The sequence below is a fragment of the Zosterops lateralis genome, assembly GCF_965231275.1.
Source record: "Zosterops lateralis genome assembly, chromosome: 2".
Taxonomy (NCBI): Eukaryota; Metazoa; Chordata; class Aves; order Passeriformes; family Zosteropidae; genus Zosterops; species Zosterops lateralis.
The window spans coordinates 20,907,402-20,925,624 of NC_139763.1; the positions used below are offsets into that span (position 1 = coordinate 20,907,402).

The 18,223-nt window shown below is 41.2% G+C and overlaps 2 protein-coding genes across 6 annotated transcripts in view; one reads left to right on the plus strand and one right to left on the minus strand.

The window, feature by feature from the left end:
- The window catches only part of SHROOM2 (shroom family member 2), a gene marked incomplete at its 5' end in the record, with an annotated part of 117,903 nt that overhangs the window by 34,891 nt on the left and 64,789 nt on the right, over positions 1-18,223 (minus strand). The window contains 3 exons of one of the 5 annotated variants that reach the window (XM_083855353.1): positions 1,742-4,379; positions 9,626-9,757; positions 11,824-11,928. In XM_083855353.1, the coding sequence (XP_083711479.1) occupies positions 1,742-4,379; positions 9,626-9,757; positions 11,824-11,928 (2,875 nt within the window). Of the gene's footprint in view, positions 1-1,741; positions 4,383-5,302; positions 5,398-9,625; positions 9,758-11,823; positions 11,929-18,223 lie in introns of those variants that run through there. The other 4 variants (XM_083855350.1, XM_083855349.1, XM_083855351.1 and 1 more) reach the window with 4 other exon arrangements.
- Positions 1-18,223, plus strand: part of GPR143 (G protein-coupled receptor 143) — a 110,272-nt gene that overhangs the window by 1,277 nt on the left and 90,772 nt on the right. The gene's annotated exons all lie outside the window — the stretch shown is intronic.

Below are 18,223 nucleotides of genomic sequence, written 5' to 3' on the forward strand. Positions count from 1 at the left end.
GTACAGTGTGCTCTGTGACCTCTTGTGCAGCACTCCCAACCTGGCTGTGCTCGCGTTGCTGCTCTGCTTTGCTGATCTACAGAAGAGCTTAACATTTATATAAACGTTTGCAACTTCCATTTGCCAAAAAACAAACAAAAAAAAAAGAGGCACAGAAGTTGCAGAAGAGTCGCTCACATTCTAGGAGGTGCAAGTATGCACCAGGTTGTGAATCCCAGTGCGTCTACTTTAGTTTCACAGTAAAACACCAACAGCGCTGTTCCACAACGGTATTATCTCACTATCTTCAAACAACCCCACCCAAAGCAGAGCTTTGCATTACAAACACTGAACCTGCAGGAAATTTAATTGCGCATTAGCACTGGAATAATCTGAATCATATATGCAAAACAACGTCTTTATTTACTTCAGTCTGTTGTAAGCATCTTCAATGCACTTATCACCATATATTCCAGGTGCCTAAACAGGTGTCTGCTTTTTGCCCCAGGAGGCCTATACTGAACGTAAAGGCATTGACTAATAAACCAGAAATGCATATAGGGAATAGATGATATGATTTTTTTTTCTGCTGGGTAGGCAATTATTTAATAATTTAGTGAATTTAGTTTTCAAAATAACTTCCAGGTGAATATTTTCAGTGCTTGGAATCTCTACCTTAGTAAATTATCCGCATAGTGAAGTCTGCACATAGAGTTCAAAAATAATTTTTTGCCTAACTTAAAGACACAAAAAACTTATGGAAAGACAATCCACAACTTTTAGAGATCAACATTTTTGTTTCTTTTTGAGCTATTTTCATTCTACTCCATGTCTACACACACACAGGTGACCTGTGAATGTATGAATGCAATGCTTTTGTCAAGAGGGGAAAAAATAAAGAAAAAGTAATATACAACTGCATTGCTTCAATTTTATTCTTACAGAAGGTGAAGTTCAACAGAGGTTGAACACACTATGACTCCTCATACATATCAGGCAATCTTGTGGTAGCTTGAACATCTTCTAACAGAGAATAAAGAAACTTAGTTTCTTTGTTTACTTCCAGTGCCACCTGCCAACCATTACCTGGCCCTGCTCAGTTAAAAATTAACATAATATTTACTTGCAAGTTGAACAGCCATTGGCATCTCTCTAAGAAATAAATGTATACATCTTAAATCAAGCAAACTGACATAAAACAAAACATTAAGCAGTTTCATTGTTGCTTGTGGCTTTAACATTAACAGGCATATTTGTAATCTTTAAACTGTGTTAGGCAGAAGTTTTGTCCTATGTAACTTTTCCATGAAGCAAGTTTGGAAGAAAAGAGGAAATTCGTGGAAATTATTAGACCATTAAAAAATTCAAAAGTATGTATTATTTACACTCGGAACACTTTTCTTCATAGTTCCAGAGAATTCAAACAGGCAATGCAGCCACACCAATGAAAAAGTAACTGCGTGAAAATTGGTTTGAACCTTTAAAATCTCAACTGTAAAAAAAGAGGATATTAGCAAACCAATCATGTTTTTTTCCATCTGGCTACAACACATAAGAAATTACTTCAATCTAACTGCTCTTGTGCAGTACAAATTTTGATCTCCTTAATTTTAAGAAATCTACCTCTAACATTTAATCCTTTACTGACAAAAGGCAGAGTTCCTAAACTGAAAATTTTCATTAAAATTCTTTTCCCCTCCACTCCTCTACTGTTCCCCACCACCTTGGGCAATTTAAAGGATAATACAAGAGACATTTGTACCTGTTTGTAGAAATCAGTGGAAGGGGATGATCTAGACCTCTCATGGGTGTATTGTGATTTCCCATGCTGTTCGTGGCCTGTATCGAGGATATTATCAGCTGAATGGTACCTTCCAGAGCCCCTTGGCTCTATTGGCTTCCACTGCTCCTTCCATGATGCCTCATACTCTGCAAAGGTTCCCAGGCGCTGTGGCTGTGCAGATTTCCCAATCCTCTCAGCAGCCCTATTGCTGCTGCTGTGGTGGGCACTATCTTTTGAAGCACGAGCAGTTTCAGGTCCAACAGAGGCTACCCGACTTCTTCTGTCATACCACAGTTCCTCTCCCTCTCGTGCTTTCCTATCTGGCCCTTCAGGCTGCCCCTCTGCTAGACCATGGGGACCTGGTTTCTGTGATGGTTTTCTAAATGAAGGCTTACTTGTTTCTTCAAAAAATTTCCACCTGTCTGCAAACGAGCCCAGGGCCTCTTCTGATATATCTGGACGGCAATGAGCATGGCATTCATCCTCTGACATGCCCACCTCATTCATCTTCTCTGGTTCCGAGTATGACTTCAGTTTTTGCTCTGCTGTGAACCTCTTCCTGGCTCCAATGCGAGAAACGTGATGAGTGCCACTCCCTGTAGGGTTTGGTTTGGCTTGTGTAGCCTCAAGGAATCCAGAGACATCTTCAGAAACCAAAGCCAGTAATGAAGAGTTGTAACTACCAGTTTTCCGCTCAGGTGACCTTGGGAGATACTCAGCTGGGCTGGGCTCCAAGTCCCGACGTCTGAAGGACGTCGCACTCAGAACTCTGGCCTGTGCTTCCTTGAGGTGATCTTTGTAGGTGCTGGTAAAGTTTGTGTCTGGGGAGGTGGTGATATTCTCTGTTGGATCTGGTTTCCAGGTCTCACTGCACTCCTCTGTTTCAGATGACCCTACTAGTGTAGCAGTACTTCTACTTTTCTGCAGCTTTGCTCTTCTCATTTGGATCTCATTTCTGAGGGTTGTTGCAAAACGATCACTCCTTCGTGCCTGTTTAGACAGGTGAGTGTCAAATGAGGTCTGTCGTTCCATTACAGCTTCTGGGTTGTTGTCAGACTGTTTTTTCCCTTCCTGAGCTAAAGAGTGCAACATTGGTGTCTTCTGAGGAGAAATCTTGCTGCTCTCATCTTTCCCCCACCTAAAATCTTTCTGAGCAGATCTGTTTTCAGTGGTAAGGACACAGCCCTTTACATATTCCTGCTGACCATGCCTAGTTTCACTTTCCTCAAAGCTGTTCTCACAGCTTTTCTTTTGTCCAGATTTTTCAGAATGATTAGGTTTTTTAGATTCTTCTACTACAGCACACCTAGCATCTCCTTCTCTGTCCACTGGGTAATGACTACTGTTCTCATACCTTGTCAGTGAAGATTCAATAGACTGTTGAGGTAGATAATATTTTGGGTTTGAGGCCATTGTAATAACTGCAGAATTTTCATGAGGTCCAAGTGACACATCAGTTCCCACTGCAGGTTTCCAGATGTCATCCTTGACTTGTAGTGGCTTTGAGCTTCCCTGAGCAGGCTGTTTCACTGTCACACAATAATACCGACTTTGTCCAGTGTTGTCCACCTTCTGCTCAGCAGCACTGTTTAAAGAGGAAATGTTGAGCAGACTGCCTTGGTATGGACTGTAGCCATGAAAATGATCTGCAGCTAACTCCTGAATGCCACTGTAGGACAGATAATGCTGCTGATCTTTAGGTGCAGCTAAGATTCTTGCACTGTGATAAAAGGTGCTTTCATCACTGTACTGGTGCTGGTGGTGGTAAGTGTAAGGAGGCTGTGCAAACCTAATGTCGGTGCTGGACAAGGATGGCTGCAGTTTGTTCACAGTTCCTGCATTACTACTGTACCTTTCACCAGCTGAAGAAAACGTGTGTTCTGAACTGAGATCGGATTTATAATTTGAGCAGCTGATCCTCCTGTCACATGCTCTGGAGGGCCGCCGCTGCTGCTCTGCAGTTTCCAAACTCCAGTCACTCCTGGGCTGAGATCGGTTCAGGGCTGTAAAGTGCTGCGTGCTGGCACCCTCCGAGTACACAGGGCCATGGGCTTTCTCGTGGCCTTTGGTGGCAGCAAAGCTGTCACTACGAAGAGGTGGAGGTGGGGGGGGAGGAGATGAAGACTTCTTCTTATCAGGAATGTACCAGACAGGTCCGAAACTGGATCTTCCCAAGCTAGTGAGCTTGCCATCTGGGTGTTCCTCTGTTCTAGGACTTTTATTGTTCTCGTATTGTATGGGAGCTGGCAAATAGCCAGGTTTGTCCTCTGTTCCACTGCTGTCATTCAAAAACTGGCCAGACTTGCTTCCATGCTTAGCAGTCTCCCAAGGACCCACTTTGTAAAGCATGTTCTCTGTCGAAGAAGTGTCTGCATTGGACAGAGTGTGGTCAGGGGTGCTGGAACTTGTGGAGAAAGACCCGTAGGCTGAATCCCGCTTACTTTGGCTCCCTAGATGATCAATGCTACTATTAGACCTTGCAGAAGAAAGTCTTCCATACTGGGCTACTTGGGGAGTGTGGTCCCAGCTGTCCATACTTCCCAAAGAGCTGAACTGGTCAGAAGTGCGATATAGACTTGACTGATCCCATGAATTTGACAGATCATGAGAAGAACAACTACTGAAGGAGACAAAACAAAAAAAAAAAGGTGTCAAAATAAATATCAAAATTTTCAAAAAATGCCACAACATAATTATAACCACCCATTTTAATAATATTGGTTAAGATCCATCCACACAGCAGTTAAAGACAAACAATCTAACAAAACTGAAAATTTGAACACAAGTCAGGGCTCCAACTTTATTCTCCACCATTGATTCAAAGCTTGAAACCTTAGTAACTAACTCAGCTTCCCTATGTGAGTTTGCCAGTAAGTAATATGCATTTATCTCCTTCTCCCCCTGCAAATTGTTGATTTTGCTGACTTTGCTTTAAGAAAAATATAGTTTGAGCTCCATTAGCTCCCTCTTTCCCAGAACAAACACCAAATTATTTTCCAGGCACCCCAATTCTTCCAGCTATTAAACTCATGTACTTCCTCTCTTCATCTCTGAAATATGATCTAAACTTTTTCAGCCCATGAGGTTATTCTCTTCTCAATAAGTTACTCACAAAAAGTTATATCCACATCTGCCTATTCTTTTGATGTTTTAACTTTTAAGCAGAGATGCATGAGATGCATTTGTCTCAAATACCACCTGCACATTCATCTTAGCAGTGTGGTTTCAAACTACTCTCAGGTTGACACTCTTAAAACAAGATTCAATTCCACCCAGTTCCACAAAACTTCAGGAAAAGATGTCAAAGCAGCATAAGCTCTACATGGCCAGACAAACTTCTAACTTTCCTTAGAAAATCCTTACTGCCACTAGTTTCTCCCTACCACTCTTTCCTCTATAAAAACATCGTCTTCAACACTGTACTTTCTTCAGGGCTTTTGCCACAGACAATATTCCAAAATCCTGCTGCTTCTGTTACTTTCCTACCCCATGAGTTTTGTTTCATTTCCTTTAATTTCTTTTCTCTCTCACAGTACCCACCTCCTGTCAATCCAATACATTTATGCTGAGATGACAGTCTTTCCAGTTATTCTCATCACATCTCCCTGTTTGAACTTCACTGGCAGCTCCTCCTGCTTTTATATACCAAATTCAGATTATTGCCTTTGCATGCAAAGCCCCTTGGTAGAAATCCCAGAATTATTCCACTTCCCTGTAGCTATAATTATATGAAGCATCTATCAAATCATGTGCTGTAAAGAGACCTGTGAAAGCTAGAAATGAAATGAGATTAGTCCACATAAAAAATATGAAGAATGATATAGGTCTTCTGTCAAAAATATTGCAACAGTTCTTTGGAACTCAGTACTAACAAATTGCTTTCTCTCCTCCCCTACTACTATAGCCTTTTAAACTTCTTTTCTTACACAACATGGTTAAAAGCAATTTATATTAAATAAGAGAATATATGCTTTATGCTTATTTTCTAAAAGCATTTTATTAATAAGATACACTAGCAATGGCCTCATCTTGCGGGGTTTTATGTTCTTTCATTCATTTATTTTCAACATTTAAAACATGTTGCTGAATCCTTAAAAAGGCCTTAATTGTCATCTTATGCTGATACTTTTTACAAGAAAGTCAGTATCTTGGTCATAACTAAGATTTTTTTGTCATAGAATAATGTAAGCAGATATTACTATGAATTGCTGATATTCCCACCCTCTTGAGCAGTAAAGAGATCACAGAACATTAAGGTTGGAAAAAGACCTTTAAGTTCATAAAATCCAGAGATACTTGGCATTAATTAAAAGAAAGATGCAGGAAAGCCTCAGTTCACAGGTCTCATGTAAATCTGCTAGAATCAAATGTGATGATCATAGATCATCAACGTAGGAGGTCAAAGCCCTGCTAGAAAATGCCTAATGGAAACCCAGCAGAAGCAGCAAACACTTCAAAGAAGGACAGGAAGGTTTCTAATGGCATGTTAGTGCAAAGCATGGCCTCCTGTGGTCCTAAACTGCAGGGCAAGCCTCCTGTAAACCCTGACATGGAGGAGCGTCCAAAAGCCAGTTCTCTGCCTCAGCCTGGCTGAGATCCCAGTATATCCTTCTCTCAATGGATGTTTTAGAGCAGATTCATAAAAGCAGCTACACTGCTAGTCAAAGTCTGCTAGGTGAAGTCCAGGAACAATCTACAAACACCATCCCTTGGCCACCACATTGGCCAGTAAACACCCTTCCCAATCCTGGGGCATGAGCTTCTGTTCCTGGACCCTTAGAGAAACGATCTCATCTCAGGAACTGCATAGGATTACAAACCAGATGCACCTGACCCTAGCTGCCCCAAAACCTCAGTTTAGGTGGCCTTCTCAAAGCAGCTTGTCCCACAGCCACACTTGTAATACCAGAATGAAGCAGAAGAGGTGGTTGAGTTCCTTTTCATAACAAGGGGCACATAAAAAAACCCAAAGGCTCCTCTGTTATAGTATATCCTACTGCAAGAAAATGCAGGGTTTAAACTTTCAGCAACTTAAGATATTTCACTTACACTCCTCCCAGAAAAGTGCACTCAGCCTTTGTTTAGGATGGGCCAGGAAAAACATCTGCACCGTGTTGTTAAGGTGCAACTTTCGTGAAAGAGGCAGAAGACTCACAGAGGGAAATGAAGGCACAAAAAGCTTTACAAGTTCAAGCTCTCTAGCCTTGTATGAGAGGCATCTAGGCCTAGCCTAGTGCTCCCAAGATAATCTACAATTTTGGCAATAAAGTCACATGATAAAAAATCCATACACATAGTGCTGGGTGTGGAGGGCTGGGTTCCAGGACCACCCTCTCTCCTATATACCTCTCCTATATACTGGTACAGCCTCTTCTGGTCTGTCTTCCTCTATCTTCATTCACTTTCTCAAATGTTCAAATTCACCAGGCTGGCAAAAAGAAAGCCCCAGCAAAACCAACTGACCAAAAAAAGAGAAAATCCTAAAGCAAATCAAACTGCCCACAACCTTAACCTTACACTAGATAGTATGGACAGTCCTCACAGGGCTGTTTTGGCCAGCTGTGCCTCCCTCCACCAACACAAAAAAGTGTTGTCCCCACCTCCCCCAGTGAACTCTCCATGTTTTACAAGTGATTTAGTGAATTTTCAGTCACAGAGGGAATGCAGGTAGGCACATTCAGAAGAGATTTTAGGCTTTGAATGCCAATCTCAGATGCTTAGCTCAAGGAAGGACACAAAATTCCAGAAACAGCCCAGAGATGGAATGCTTGGACAAGAAATATCCCTTCCTGGTGTATTTCCATTATCTCCTTTGCACACTGATTGCAGTGCTTTCCAATCAGTTGAGCTTTTTGTGAAGTGTACATGTAAAGTGGGCAATCTCTGAGGCTGCTCACTTCTTTTTGCAGATCAGCAAATCCAAAGAACCCCACTCAGCAATTGAGATCCCCAAAATACCAAAATCCTTGAGCTGCCACTGTGGGAATGCTGGGCCTCCTCCAGCAGCAGCATGGTAAAAGCAGCTCTGCCACTGAATCGGTCTTGGACAACAGACACCAGGGTTGACAAATCTCCCAAATACATCACTTTTTATGTGGGCAGCACAGGTAGCAAAGGGGTTCAGGATGGCAGTGACCTGGGAACTGTGGTATTAGACTGTGCCAAGACCACTAAATCTTTCAGCAGCATGGGAGAAAGAATCTCGTTTTAATTAGTATTAGTGTCTGCCAGCAGTTGCAGCTATTTCTGATATGTGAGGGGAGAGGACTGTTCTATTCCCATTCCCCTTTTCCTTTACACCCACAGTTTCCTGACCAAACCCCATTTGAAACTGCCATTGAACCATTTTTTTCTCTTTTTTAAGTATTAGGACACACCCAGCTCCTATCAAAACACACCTTGAGACACATCTTGTAGTATTTTAATTTCACAAGGTACAAGGACAACCACCAGGAAGAGCAGGAAGTATATAATGATTTACAGCTTAGTGTAGAAGATTCATTAATAGTAGAAATACTCTAGCTATAGCATTGCAATGAGGAACTCTATAGAAGATTTTAGAAATTTCTAGATTTTATTTCTATGTACAAGGATGTTTACTGTCTTAATCTATAAATCTAAATCAACCCATCTACATGATATTTAAATACAAACTTTAAATTAGTGTAAACCAGCAGAAATTGTAATCAAAGTTTCTAAAACTTCTTCCAATAAAGTATTACAAAATATATTTTAAAAAACCCTCTTTCTGCCTAATGTCGACTTTATTCAAGGGCAGACAGCAACAGGTTAAAAACAGCTGGGAGCTCCCAAAATAAACAATGTAAAAACATTGTAATATTCATCTAATTGTAAAAATTAGAAGACATTTTTTTTAAAAAATACTGAAGTATTAATGTTCTTTTGTTTTGACTACCACAAAACATTAACCTCAAGAAGTAATGACTCAGCAGAGAATGTGCAGCACTAAGTATAGAAAAGCACTCTACTTCCCAAACCGAGATCGCACACCAGACTCATTTTCTTTAATGCTCAGTGTAACTGTGGCTCGATGCGAACTGGGAAGGAAAAAAAATAACAGAAGAAGAAAAAAAAACCAACGCCCCCCCCAAAAAAAAAAAAAAAAAAAAATCAAGAAAGTCTTTCATGAAAATGATAGAGTGTCACCTAGGAGCAGGAAACAAAAAGAACCTGTAACCAGACACAAACAGGCGTTACCTAAAGGTTTAGAGTTTCACAGCTAAAACTGCCTGGGTGTCAGCCTTTCTCAGTGTGCTGAATGTGACCTAACAAATACTAAGGTGCTTTAAACAGTGACTAAAATCATCGGTCTTGTTCTCTCTCTAGACATGCAAGATCACAGATGTAGGAAAGGCTTACAGAAAGACAGTTTAACTATTTAAACCACTAATACCATAAAAGAGCACAGTAAAGCATTCTGCACCCTCTCTTTAGAAAAAACCTTTTTAATTGTTTGAAACAGTATTTTTCATTTCTTCTCCCTTTCCTATTTCACTTTATGAATGTTAATTTTCATGGTTACTTTGCCTTAGGATTTTCCCAGTGGACATCGAAAGGAAATGCAGAGCAAAAAGCATAACCTTTTGAGTGCCTTTAAAGCTAGTTTCTTACCTTTCAATCACATGCACATATCACAAACTGTTTCAGAAATCCACTCATCCATACGTCAAACTTCCCCAACTCCCCCTTCATGCACTGCAAGGACAAGCAGCTCTAAAGGAGTATAATACCACGATTCTGCGTTGGTTGTTTTTTCAAAGAAAAACGCTCAACAACATGATCTCGTTATTGCTGCCTGGCTGTTAAGGGCTGAATGTGTGTGTAACTTAAGCAGAGACTCACCTTGCATGGTAGCTCGAGTGCCAGGAGGCGCAGGCATTAGACGAGGGAAGGTGTGACGTGGCTGCCTCAGGTTGACTCTCGGTAAATTTGGTTGCGTGCCAGGAGTGTGGCCTGCAGGCTAGGTCATTCCTTCTGAAAACAACAGAGGCAGAGGGTGCTACTTTAATGCAAACAGTTCAACAAGGTGATACGCAGCAAAAAAATCTACCAGGGCAGCAGTAAAATGTTTCACAGTTAGGACAGAGGCATAGCAACTTTAAATGACAGCAAAACTTTCTACATGCATGCCAGTTCTGAAAAGACATCACCATTTCTTTAAAATGCTTGAGATGCAGTGAAATGCCAGTTTTGGTGGGTTTTTTTAATGAGTGGTGAGGTGGGTGTTTTTTACAAGGAACAGAAACGGATAAATTTTAAAGTGCCTGACATGTATCCAGAGCTTTAATACTTAAAGCTAATTCTGAAACTTTTACAACTTCATAACAGTAGGGCTTTGGTAAGGTTTCACTGTAGGTAGGTGCATATGGGAGGAGCTAGGAAGAAACAAGTTAATGACAGGAAGGATTAAAGCCGTGTTTCATACAAGTTAGTGATACAAGCAATCAGATCAACTCCAGGCAAGTTCTGCTTCAGCTCTTGAAATATTTGGCATCCCAGATATGCAGGGAGGTTTTGTTTGTTTTGGTGTTTTATGCGTTTCTTTTTAAAGAATTAATCGCAAAAACAGTTCAGCAAATCATGTAAGTCCCCGAATACCTACTTGGATATCAACTCCAAATGTTTCTGATCATGTAACAGAAGAGATTCCTTCTAAGAAATACAACAGTAAGTTGTTGTCAGAGCTTTGCACCTTAAAAACTGTTTTGCAAAATTGCTCCATACTCCTCTACGCCCTTCCTTCTGCTCAGGAATTAGTAACTACAGCTTGCACTGCCTTCCAAGGACTTGCTGTTTGTTGCACTTCTCAGCACTCAGGAACTTTTCCCCTAAGGTTAAATAAGCCTTCTAGGTGAAATCCAGCTACTTCTGTTTCAGTGAGCAGATGCCAAGTACAGGTCATTTGTCTAGACCCTCTTAGTCACTTGGGAATGAAGCAGGACCTTCTTTGAAAATAACTCATCCTGCCCTTCTCCTTGGCTCATCCTGGAGGAAGGGCAATTTAAAATTTAGATGTGGTATGAGGTTTGACAAATTCCATCTTTTGAAGTCTAAGTCTGAAATAAAGGCTTACAGGATCATAGTTCTTAAGATTTTTTTTTTAATGCACTTACGTATTTAAGAAATTTGTCTGCACTGAAGTAGTGTAATTTGCTACACTGAAAAAGTGTTCCATATTTTCAATTTAAAGTGTAAAGGTATTTCTACATTTTTTACTCATTCCCCCTTTTTATAAATTTGTCTGTTATCAGACAGCCACTGCATTTAGAGACCAAAACTAAAGCCAGTATCTTCAAAACAGGTCAGCTCTGAGTATATGGCTTTTCACAGTACATTCAGGAAGATCTGAAGAAATCAGTGATGAATTGCCTTTCCAAACTCTGCATGCAGGATAACAAAAGGAGAATAACAATTCTACCAGGAAACTAATTCCACTACTACTGCAGCATCATTACTGTCACTAAAAAAAGAAGTAATTGTTTCCATAAACAAAAGCCTACTCTTCTCAGCATGACAAAAGAGAAAACAGTTAAGCAGAGCATCTCTAGTTGACATTCAGAGAGTGCAGGAGCCTCGGTACTCAGTGCAAACAAGTGCAAAAGATTCTGCTCAGCCATGTGATGATGGGCTCCAGACAGTCCTTGCTTGCTCCAAGCTTGTGTGCAGGTCTGGAGAAAGTTATGATTCCACTGTTCAGCTGCAGAGAACATCACATGTCTTTTCCCCCCCACTGCTCACCTTTGACAGTACTGACACCAACTCAGCAAATCACACATACCTATTAAGGCAAATTCAATAGACCTCCTAGATATCAATTCAGCTGAAAAGGTTTATCTTTTATGAGACAATTACTTTTCTATGATGTACCAGTAAGGAAACACAAGACTAGGAAACTAGCACAATACAAGCAGCGTTTGGAGAGTAAGGAAAAGAAGACTGGGAAGAGGGCTTCTGCAACAGTTTGGGCTCGACAAATGGCAGGAGGAATCCAACCACTGGGAAGAAACAGCAGGGATGCACACGTAAAGTCAGTACTGTACCTCATGGAACTTGTCAAGATCTTGATAAGATAGTTCCTCGCTACACGAATGTCATTTTCAGAAGGCATTTTCTGTGCTACAATATCCACCACCACTTTCATCTTCCTGAGCAGCCAAGCAAGGGGAGGAACAGACTGGACTGAGTTGTGGCATAAGGCAAGTCAAGTGGACAAGAATTTACAAGTTCTGTTCAATTTTCTGTATTTGTGGACACAGTATTTTTGAGAGTTGGGTTGTGTTTGTTTGTTTGGTTGTTGTTGTTGTTTTTGACATAATAGTCTGAACAGCCTTAAAATACTGCTGGGATACCTCTAAGGTGGAATCACAACCTGCTTTTGTTGGGAAGTTCACAACATGACTAAAAATTAATTCACCATGCAAAGTCAACAGTACTTTCTGATAGTAATTATAATTAAATGGTGAGAATCTACCCTGCACTTCAAGAAACCATTTTTTTCTAAAAAGTGGACTGCAGCACAAATATTGAATCTAAAACTCAGCAAATAGATAGAAGCACTAGAAAGAAAATACTAGAAGAGTCAAACCAGGAATATTTTGCAGGCAACTAAAGAAGCTGGAAGCTGAGCATTTACATTCTAATGTAATACCTCCCTATTACTTCTGAGTGACAGAATGAGATCATTTGAACCTACAACTCAGAAAACCTCCAGCATTAATGGAAGCATTATTAAAAACATTTCACTGAAAGTGTCTTTCTACCAGTGCTTTTACAGAAGTTGCTGGAAGGAAAATGTTGATAAGCACAGAGGATAGGTTACAAAGGAAAGAAGATAGAAGGCCAGCAGATACAAGAACAGAAGGATGCATTTCCCCAGCAACACCTTCTCCAACAGAAATTGTATCATTCTTATCTACCAAACTGCACCTCTGTTGTAACCTTGCCATTCGGGCTTTTGCCTTTGGAGCAACCAAAGCAAAACGGTCACAGGCAGTTCCAGAGGCCTGCATCCAGGTGAAAACCAGTTGCTAGAATTTATTTCATAGAACCACAAAATAGTTTGGGTTGGAGGATCGGTCAGTTAAAGATCACTCAGTTCCTGCCACGGGCAGGGGCACCTTCCAATAGAGCAGGTTGTTCATGGCCTCATCCAGGCTGGCTTTGAACACTCCCAGGGATGGGGTGTCCACAGCTTCTCTGGCAAACTGTTCCAGTTCCTCCCCACCCTCATGGTAAATAATTTCTTCCTCACATCTAATTTGTCTGTTAGTGTTTCATTCCAACCCCCTGCTGAACGAACCAAGGCCTGACTGCTGGCACACACCTCAAGCCCGGGGCTGCACACTTTTCCCGGCAAGCAGCGGCAGCCGCACAGGATAGAGGCTGGATGTGCCATTACCGTGAAGCCAAACGGGCTGTTTATCCCTTTCCCAAGGATCCCTTCCCGTCTTCCTGGGCCTCCCTGCCCCGCCCGGCGGCCCGTGCGCGCCCCCTGCCGGCCGCCCGCGCTGCCGTCACCCCCGAACCGCCCGCGGCCTCCGCCTGTTCCTGCTCCTGCTGCTGCTGCTCCTGCTGGATTCACTCCTCATCCCAGCCGAGCCTTCCCCCGCCGGCAGAGCCGCACACTCGGCTACGACCACACGGTAGTGGTTCTTCTCCTGGCGGCTGCACCGGCAGTAATCACTGACAGCCAGGGCTCCCCACAGCCCGTCTAACCAGAGGTGAGCGTTAGAGGCCGGTCCTTGCAAATGCAGCGGAGCCCACTGTGCATCTCTATCTGCTGCAACGGGAAATAAATCATGGAATCAACCAAAGAATGGTTTGCGTTGGAAGAGACATTAAAGATCATCTCGTTCTAACCTTTCTGATGAAGGCAGGGACACCTTCCACTAGACCAGACCATTTGCTCAGAGCCCCATCCAACCTGGTTGGAATGTTTTTAGGGTATGGGCCATCCATAACCTCTCTGGGCAGGGCAGCCTGTTTCAGTGCCTCACCACCCTCAGAGCAGAGAATTTTTCCCTAACATCTAATCTAGACCTAGTCTCTTTGAATTTGAAGCCGTTCCCTCTTTTCCTGTCACTACATGCCCTTGAAAATTGTCTCTCTCCAACTTCTTGTAGGCTCCCTTCAGGTCCTGGAAGACTGCCACTACATGACCCCAAAGCTTTCTTTTCTCCAGGCTGAACATTCCTAGTTCTCTTAGCATTTTCATGCAGGAGAGGTGCTGCAACCCTCTAATCATCTTGGTGGCCTCCTTTGGACTCACTCCATGGTACTTCCCATGCTGGGGATGCCAGAGCTGAATGCAGTACTCAGGGTGGGGTCTCACTCTAATAAAACCTGGGTGTAGACAAGAAATCCCAATTTTTCAAAAGTAAAAGAATGGACAAGTCAGTGGCTTCAGTCAGAACGGAGCTGAACCTATAAAGACAGGAAAAAAAAACCAAAGTAGAAGTATCTGTACTTCTCATCTCTTACACATTGTCAGCCCTAATGTCTGAGTGAAAACTGTTGTAGTATTAAAGATTCTTTTAAAAATGTATATTCCCTTTTCAGTCACTTTAGTTTCTACAGAAAGCTGTAGATCACGTTTCAAGGTACAAACAAGAATTTAGGAACCAATCAATGCAGTGATGCTGAACAGCAGCTATCAAAATAAAACTCTTCTCTCTCCATTCACCACAATGCAACTCAAAGCTTTTCAGCAGTGCAGCAAAGCCTGTGTTGTTAAAAACTTTAAATTTGCTTTTCCAAAAGTTGCAGCAGGAGGTCCAAACTACTGGCAGTCATTTTAAACTTTGTCTAGAACCAGAAATTTGGCCTAATCCCAGTGTAATTGGCTACAAGACATGTCAAAGATGCAAGGCTTAGGAAGGCTGCAGCCCTGAGATAAAATGGAAACCTGCACAAGCTTAAAGGTCAAATGCACAATTCACTGCTATTCTCAAACAAGCAGCACTGCATGTACCATAAGGTACAGCTCGCAAGGTGCCCTTAGATTGTTTCAAAGCCAAATAAACCAAACCATGCTGCAGTCATTTGCCCTACAGAAACAGACAACCATTACAAACACTGCTGCCCCATGCCAGCCATGCAAATTGCCTAGTAGGGGTCCAGGTTTTGGAACATCCTCAGCGAGCTACTCACACAATATTTTTTTTACTCCATGTAGAGAAAATGTCAAGAATTTGTAGTGACAGCGCAGGTGCCCTTGTTTGTCTGCTAATAAACCCCAAACAGCTCCACAGTTCTCAGCTTTCTCACCTCCCCTCCCTTACAAAAGCAGTAGACTATATGTACCAATACTTCATTAACAATTTTTTAGTAAATCTGTATATGCTGGGAGAACAAAAGTTTTCCCAATCCATGGGGTTTTTTTGCAGTTCACCAATCTTGTGTTCAGTAAATTAAAACACACTAGAAGACCAACATATAATGTAATTAACTGGGTATGCAAAAAGCCACTGTAAAGAATCTGCCTAATCATTTATTCAATGTATTAAAAACATTTTTTGGATTTTGTTAATCTTTTGAATCCTTGGCAGGAAAAAAAAGGAGGCTGAAAACCACCATTAGTCTGCAGTTACCCACAGGGGCTGTTTTATGTATTTGTCACTGCAGATTTGAAGAACTCAAACTGCCTAACGTGGGAGCTCATGATTAGAACTGGATGACTTTTCTGAAATTTTTTTTTTTTGAATCAGCATTTAATTTGATCTTTCTTATTACCCTTTAAAACGAACAACATTCCTTTCTATAGAATACCAAAGGAGTCATCATCCTATACAGACAAAGACAGTCGGTATTACCTGTCTCAGACAACTATATTTACAGAATTCAAATTATTTCATGCTACGTTAGTCACCACTGGCAGATCTATCTGCCACGGAAATATGGGAATGAAGTATCTAAAATCTGGCAAAAGCTATTGCCCAGCAGCAAAATGCTATAAGGAATGTGAATAATTTCTTGTGTCATTCTCAGTAATTAAATACATGCAAGAGCTATCCTAATTTAGGCTAAACCAGTTGTTATAAATTCCCTAAAAAGATCTTGATTAAGTCCAATACAATTCCCTGTTCCTTTCTCTTTACCATTTTCAGTGTTGTTCTGTCTCCTCACACAAAGGTACATCCATATCTTTGGAAGGAACAGGAAACCAAACGAGGACAAATCATCCAGAACTTGAGGTGGAACACTTTCTCTGAACAGTCTCCTGCTTTATTTTTTCTTCATTTATTTAAAAATAAAGGAAGGAGGGTGGTATGTATGTGTGAAAGGATATGAGAAGAAAGAAAAACACAGAAAGCTCCTCTGAAAATCTCTATGCAGAAATTGTATATTAAAGGATTTCCCAAATTAAAAAGACTTCCAGAACATATTTTGAAGTAAACCTTCACTGTTACTCATATCCAATAGAGATGATATGCATATATAAACACACATACATATCTCTCTATGTAGATACATGCATAGATATATACATACATGCAAAGTGACTTTTTAGGCTTTGCTAGTTCCAAAATATGTCCACAATTTCTCTAACCAGGCTGATTGTTTTGCACTTTAGCCACTGCTTTTTTGGTCTTCCCAATATACTGAAGTATTGCCAAAACTTGTCCCATAACCCACTTATGAATTCACCTCTCTGCTGCTTTCTAGAGCATCACAGTCACTTCCTTTCCTCTCTCTTAAGTCTGTCCTACTGCCTTTCCCTCAGATTCAGTCTTAGATGCCTCAGGTTCCTACTGTCCTGGGGCTAGACAGCAGCAACTGAAATGCTTTTCCTGAAGTACACTCTGTGCCAGCAGTCAGACTGTCCATCCACGAGAGCCTTAACTGTCAAGAAGATACAGTAACTGCATTAGCCCCTCCAAAAAGCCAAAAACTGGGGCCTTCCCAGGTGAGGCAGAAACATCAGTATGTGAAATTATAACTGTAGAGATACCACACCCTTGCTTTATATTAGAGAGATTAAACTTAAGATGTGTAAAATGCCTTTTCATGGTGAGCAATAAACCCAAAAATCTCCTGGAAAATATCACTATGGCAAGTACTTTAGGGCCATGCCTTTGACCTTTGCAGATCTGTAGTGAGCTTTGTAAAAACAACATATACCATCTCCTCTTTTCTTTCAGGGTCACTCCCTGAATACAAAAAATGCCTGAATGGAACTCTGTTTCAGATGAAGCCAAATTCTGTCTGGATTTATATCTGGCTTGTTCACAAATGGAATGGTTAAATCAGATGGACTGCAGGAACATTTAATCAAATATTTATTTAAGTAAATATTTAGAACAATACTGCCAATCACCATTAGAAATAATATAGATCTTTTCATCCAAAAAAAACACCATTGCAGTAAGAAGTAGAACCAACTCAAGAGGCCCACAAAGTCTTTTTGCACGTCTATTTAAGAACTTGCACTTTAGTTAAATACTCTAGTATTGCTTCTCAGCCTCTTCTCACAACACTTGGAATTCTCAAGTAATCTTCCAAATAAATACTGGTCACACAGCATCCAGGACCCATTTACTCCAGCTTACCTTAACTGAGACAAAAGATGAGTGTAATACTCTAAAAAATTACAGTACTTCCCACATTAATAAAGAACTGAATAAGTTTTTCATGTAGAAATTTTCCCTTGAGCCATCTTAGTCTCATAAGGACAGTAGAGATTTGAAAGAAAAAAGAAAAAACTACTGTACAAAACCAAAAAAACCCAGAGAGCTAAAAAGAAAACATCCTGTTCTGAGGAGCCCCTTCTGGATTACATATAAAGTGCATGTAAAAAGTTATGCTTCCACTGAATTGAGGTAGCTATGGAACTGTAAATCACTCTGTGATATACAGCACGGTTTGTAAAAAGGATTGTTATTGTCATAAAAACTATTTTCAGATTAAAACAGACATTAGAGTTTTGGCACATTACACTCATGATTTGGGCCGGAAATCTCAGCTGCCTTAACGTGTTGGAAGCCCAAGGCATGAGATGGTTACAGTTGCACAATCATCCACGGTAACCTCTCCCTCCTCACCTCCCGGGGCGGCTCAAGTTTCAGGTGAAGTTAATTGTTAGTTCCAAGTTAAATCCCGTTCTTAATCTCCAACTGATGATTGCAGCCATAACAGCATTATAACACAGCACTACAATTTGAAACACTTAGGGATCCATCTACCATTACTCCATTGGCAAAGGAAAGATATTTTCCTGCAACTTTTTGGAGCATGAGCCTCCTATGTCTGTACTAATTCAGGCCAAATATGTTTTGTGTAGACTCTTAATGGAAGTAGAAGGAATCTGCATGGGCAGGTATAATGTTGTCTCTGAGAGCTCCTACCACCCAGCACAGGAACATGACCCTGAGAAATGCAAGCCACCACCCTCCATCCCTAGGGGGAAGATGGGGACTGCAGTAAGGCAAGTGCAAGAAGCTG